The sequence below is a fragment of the Astyanax mexicanus genome, chromosome 13 (genome assembly GCF_023375975.1).
Source record: "Astyanax mexicanus isolate ESR-SI-001 chromosome 13, AstMex3_surface, whole genome shotgun sequence".
NCBI classification, from domain to species: domain Eukaryota; kingdom Metazoa; phylum Chordata; class Actinopteri; order Characiformes; family Acestrorhamphidae; genus Astyanax; species Astyanax mexicanus.
In genome coordinates this window covers 35836281-35842280 of record NC_064420.1, presented here as the reverse complement: position 1 = coordinate 35842280, position 6000 = coordinate 35836281, and the positions used below count along the sequence as shown (strand labels likewise).

Sequence of the window (6000 nt, the reverse complement as noted above, 5' to 3'; positions counted from 1 at the left end):
ATATATATGAACAAATTGACTTTGCCTTTTCCAGCGTCCATTGACTCACTGATATCATTGTCTTCATGTGAACATTACATATAAATATATAAATATAATTTTCACATGCTTAACAGCATACTAACTTTTGTTTGCCTTTTTATGTTAATTATATGAACATTGAAGGTCTTAAATGTTGCTGAAGAATTTGTCTTTAGTGCTGAGTTCAATAACATCGTAAGGTCCACTTGTAAAATTATATAAAACACATAGAAAATAAAAACGTGTAGCTACACAGAACGGCGGCAAACAGTTGCGTTTTATTTTTCTCTGTATTTCGCTCTAGATTTGACACAGACGAAGCAATGCTTCAAAGCATGACTGCCTTCATAAACAGTGCTGCGTTCATAAACATATTGTCAGTTTGGTCAAATGTTTCCCATATAAATAAAAAAGCCATTTTATTGTCATTTATGTTTTTTCCAAAACAAGTAAAAGTTCCAATTTATTTGAGAAGAAAAGTATGAAATTTAAAATTAACGCTTTGAATTGAAAGAATATTCAGACCAATTAAATCACGTGTCTTTTTCTTTAAATTAGAAGAATAACATAAAATACTTAAGCTGTTAATAATTTAAATCTTTATACTAACAGAAACGCTGCAGATTTCTTACAGTATCAGACTCTAGACTATGTCTAGTATGAGATTATTCAGCGTTTAATAAAACTTGCTTTATTTATACTGCCCGCCCCCTCTCCGTTTCCAACGGGAAGTTGGGTTATCGCACGTTACTGTTTGTTTTGTCTTTAGCAGCAGTGAGCGTGTCTAAGCTATGCTCTGATTGGACGGCGGCTCTCGTCCGTATACCACTCGGTCCGCGTGCTGATAAAAGAAGGCCCCGCGAGCCTATGAGCACGCGTGCCGCTTTCTCTCCTGTACCGCGCACTCAAACTCATCCGCGCCAACAAACTCTATCCAAACCGGCCTGAGCTTCTGAAGAAAGCACTACCCACAGTTTAGCGAGTTCCCCCACCTTCTCCTTCTTCTACAGAGCGTTTTAGGAGTTACAACCTCTCCACTCCACCCCCTCCTTTTCCCCCTCCACCCCTCCTCATCCTTACCCCTGACGCACGCGCCGTTTGGGTTCAGCTGGACTTCTTTTTGCCCCGCGCCCCTCTCTCCGCACAAGAGTTTGTGTTCCTTTTTAAACATCAGTTTATGGGATTGCCCATCCCCGCAGCCTTTTGCCTGGACCAGTGTGTGTGCGCGTGTGTGTGGGTTTGTGGGTTTTCTCCTGAGTGGACCCTGAGTGTGCAGTGTGTTTAACTGAAGAGAAGAATGTCCACTTTAACGGGGACAGTGCCGAGGATGATGCGCCCAGCTCCAGGACAAAACTACCCCCGAACCGGATTCCCCCTGGAAGGTGGGTCAGCTCCACATTAAACTATTTAACTAGGTTGTCACAATTGGTGAAATATTTCTCATTTTATTTCTTCATTTTCTTTTTTTTTTTTTTACTTAAAACAAAAAAAAATCTGATCGCGCAGCATTCTGCCTTTTTACTTTTGTTCGTTTTCTTTCTTCTGTTTTAATTTATTTTCTTTTTGCTTTTCTTTAATTTTCTTTTGATTTACCAAATAGTGTATCATTCGGTACTCATCGTTTTGATTTAGTTAGGTTTGTTATTTATGGTATTTATTACATGTTATATAATAGGAATGTATACATTTAAAATATTTGCCGTCACATTTATTTTATTTGTTATTTTTTAATTGTTTTTTTGGAGTTGATGTTTTTATTGATGACTTACAGCATGTTTATTCGTTCGTGATTAGTGGATAAAAAAGGAAACAAGACTGTAAAGAATAATGTGGGCTGGTGAGGGTTGATAAATGTGTGTGTATTTGTGTTTTCGGCTGCACGAACATTTTGGGAAAAAGGAGAGAATAAAACAGTGGACAGTTTCAGCTGCTGTGTATTTCCAGGAAGCCAAATATGCTCGTAAATAAGTGTCGAAAATAGAAGATAACAAAATAAAATATTTTTTTCGAAATTTAAATACTGAATTTCTTTGGAATTTCTTTTTTGCGCTTTTTTCCTGCAGCTTTTGGGCTGACTGATTTGTGTAAATGTAAATTTGACTAAATGAAAAGTAAAATACCGAATTACGTGTGTGATAAAACTGGACACATTTTAATTTTACTGTTTTTAGATCAGAATTCTGGAATACTTTTAACCTTAATTTTTAAAAATGATTTACTCACGATTTTTTTATTTTCAGAATAAAATAGTTAAGGTCTGTAATCTGTCTATAAATACTAATTATTTATATATTCTCTGTAAATATATCTTATGTTCTTGACTGTAGTGTCAACTCCTCTGGGTCAGGGCAGAGTGAATCAGCTCGGCGGGGTGTTCATTAACGGCAGACCGCTGCCCAACCACATCCGACACAAGATCGTGGAGATGGCGCATCACGGCATCAGGCCCTGCGTCATCTCTCGCCAGCTGCGCGTGTCGCACGGCTGCGTCTCCAAGATCCTGTGCAGGTACCAGGAGACTGGCTCTATCAGGCCTGGAGCAATAGGAGGGAGCAAGCCCAGGGTAAGGAGTATAAACAGCTCGAAATACATATTATTATTATTATTATTATTATTATTATTATTATTATTATTATTATTATTATTATTATTATTATTATTGCATGCTTATTTTAACAGTACAATATTATAATATACATATATAATACAGATAATTCTTATTTTTTTATTCTTAATCAAATGATTACAAATATATTTAATTGTTAACCTCTACTGTACTTAATTAATCAAAATATTTTTCCTCTTCTCATCTTCCCTCTCTCTTGCTTTGTATCTTTGTCCTCTCTTTCCTCCATTCAAACTTACAGCAGGTGGCCACACCGGACGTGGAAAAAAGGATAGAGGAGTACAAACGTGAGAACCCAGGCATGTTCAGCTGGGAGATCCGAGACAAGCTGCTGAAGGACGGAGTGTGTGACAGAAGCACAGTTCCTTCAGGTGAGGCCTCATCTGGTAAGCAGAACTTTTACATTATTCCCACATTTCTGACTGATTACTGCAGCTTTTACAGTACTCACACTTTTCTGACTGATCAAAGTTACATTTTCAATTTCATACTGACTTCAACATTTACAACAAGAGGATACTTACAAACCTCTGACACATTACTGAACTACCACCACCTGCCACCAGTTACATCATTCCCACATCTGATCACATTAGTAATACATTAGTAGCTACAATTTTTTTGTTTGCACAATTCCTACACTTCTGACTATTTTCAGTGGCTTCTCCACACTTCTGACTGATTACTGCAACTTTTACTATATTCCCATCTTTTTGACTGATCAAAGTATAGTTTGCAAAATCTCAACACTCTTGCTGATCTCTGAAGCTTTTGGAATATCCCCATTCTCCTAAGGGATCATCACAAATTTACAAATATATCAACCACTTCTTACTCATTACTGAAGTTATTACTCAATTCTCATAACTCTCATGACTGGTCACTGCAGTTTTAAACATTTTCACTCCTCCAGCTAATCACACTGGCTTTTACAATATTACCACATTTCTAATCAATCACTACAATTTTACATTCTAACCACTCTTCTCACTTATCACTGCAGCTTTTACAAAAATGCCATATTTTCTGATTAATCCTTTTAGGTTTTACATTATTCCAACACATCTGGCAGATTATTTTAAAATGTTCCCACACCCCATGACTATGCCCCAGCTTTTACAACACTAAATAGGACTGTATTTACATTTATGTGTCTGACATTTTACATTTTACGCGACATATTTTACATTTTACGCGGATTATATCCTCCTTAAATAAATCAAATTATCTACTAAATAGTTTAGTATAATAATAATAATATTATTATTATTAATAATAAGAAGAAGAAAAAGAAGAAGAATGTTTTTGTATGATGCATTGGTGTACATTTTACTGTTTATTTTTAGGATACCTTTAAATTGAATTTTGGGTGTTCTTGTCTATTTCCCAAATATTATTATTATTATTATTAGTAGTAGAAGTAGTAGTAGAAGTAATAATTATATTATTAAGTCTATTTATTATCGCATTTTAATCTTATAAACATTTTTTTCTTTTCATAGTAAGCTCTATCAGCCGGGTGCTTCGCGCCAGATTTGGAAAGAAAGAGGACGAGGATGAGTGTGATAAGAAAGATGAGAGCGGGGAGAAGAAAACGAAGCACAGTATTGACGGCATACTTGGTGATAAAGGTAAAAACATGGGGATTTTTTTCTCCGCGAGGCTGGTGTGTGGTCACTGATTACAGGATATTCTGCATGTCCCCATCTGCGCCTCTCTATAGTATAGAACAGCTTTATACCGGTTAGAGTTTTACAGAGCAGCTTCTAGAGTGTTTTTTTGGGTTTACAGAGCGGTGCTGGGGATTAAAGCGCGCTGTTGGGGTTTACAGAGCAGTATTGTAGTTTACAGAGCAGCATTGGAAGTTGCAGAGCGGTTCTGGAGTTTACGGAGCGGTATTGGTGTTCACAGAGCGGTGCTTGGGTTTACAGAGCGGTGTTGGTGTTTACAGGGCGGTGCTGGAGTTTACAGGACGGTGCTGGAGTTTACAGGTCGGTGTTGGTGTTTATAGAGCGGTATTGGAGTTTACAGAGCGACGCTGGTGTTTACAGAGCATGTAGTGGGATTTTCAGAGCGGTGTTAAAGTTTACAGATTTGATTTTTGGGTTTACAGAGCAGAATTGAGGCTTATAGTGATTGGAGGTTAATTCGAGCAGGAGCGTTAATCGAGCATGCTGTTGAGCTGTCAGTCCAGCCATTTGATTGAACCTGTTTAATGATTTATACCGGCCGTATTTGGGGGTTCACAGCATTTGTCCTGTGGAGCCCCTAAACGCTTCCACCAAAACGGTAAGTGACAGATGAGGGATGTGGCGATCAGATTCAATTACACCCCGCAGCGCCACTGCGCCTTAATCTGCCCCCTCGTCCGCACCTTCTCCAACCTTCACATCTCTAACCTGCCCCTATTAACATGACGCTTTTAAGTGCAGCGACACCGTGATTTTTATCTCCTGTGTGTAAACGGTAATTTTGCCCGCGTTGTGTCCTGTTGAGGACATTTAAAGGAAGGCGGTGCGTGTTAAGTGTGTACTGTTGAAACGTAAAACGACCAATACGCACTAAAACATTTTGTTTAAAACAATCCCAGAAAAGACGGAATTATTGATTGTGGCAGTCATTCATTAAACTTGAAGATGAACTTCATTCCAGAGACCTTTGCTCCATTGAAAGCTCTTTCTAAAAGTAAAGAGCCCGCGTGCTACAAAGGAGAAATCTAAAAAGCGAGAGGCATGGCGGAGAGGAATAGATCCGTCCATTCACATTCAAAAAGCCGTAAAGGAGAGGGAGAAAACTTCCAACAAAAGGCCGAGAGGAGCACTGAAAGGAGATGAATTATTCAGCACGCCCTGCCGGTAGATAGGTTTGTAATATTATGGACTCGTCTGTTGGAAGAGAATGAGATTTGGAGGGTGCAAAATGGTTTATTCTTGTTTGGAAATGCCCACTGCTCTTTTTCATGCCCGTCGTTGTGCTCCCTAACTGACGGCTTGGTGGCGAGGGCGGGGTATTTTTACACACATTTTAATGGCATATAGTGTGTGTTTAACACGAGACCCCATAATGCCATTCCCAACTCCTAAAAAGTTACCCTTAAATAAATATAACAAATACATATAGCCTGTTTTGCTGCATTTAAAATTAACTTTTTTCGTTCCAAATATTCTTAAAAAATGGAGCTTGAATTAAAATGATTTAAATTTGTTATAATCCAAAAATATTTATTTCTTAAAAAAATATCCTGTGTCGATAACGTCGATATAAAAAATATAATAAACCGTCCTAGACAATATTGATTAGAACAATATAATTATCTTATAAACGAATGTGTCATTGAAGGGCTTTTCAGTTTG

The 6000-nt window shown here is 37.7% G+C and overlaps 1 protein-coding gene across 4 annotated transcripts in view; it reads left to right on the top strand.

Annotated features, from left to right (window-relative positions):
* The first annotated feature begins 417 nt into the window (after window positions 1–417).
* Window positions 418–6000, top strand: part of pax7b (paired box 7b) — a 77669-nt gene continuing 72086 nt past the window's right edge. For 3 of the 4 annotated variants that reach the window (XM_022677445.2, XM_007246350.4, XM_049462939.1), the window contains exons 1-4: window positions 418–1403; window positions 2349–2584; window positions 2889–3033; window positions 4150–4278. In XM_022677445.2, coding sequence (XP_022533166.2) covers window positions 1319–1403; window positions 2349–2584; window positions 2889–3033; window positions 4150–4278 — 595 coding nt within the window. In that variant the 5' untranslated portion in view covers window positions 418–1318. The remainder of the gene's footprint in view (window positions 1404–2348; window positions 2585–2888; window positions 3034–4149; window positions 4279–6000) is intronic. The other variant, XM_007246352.4, reaches the window with a different exon arrangement.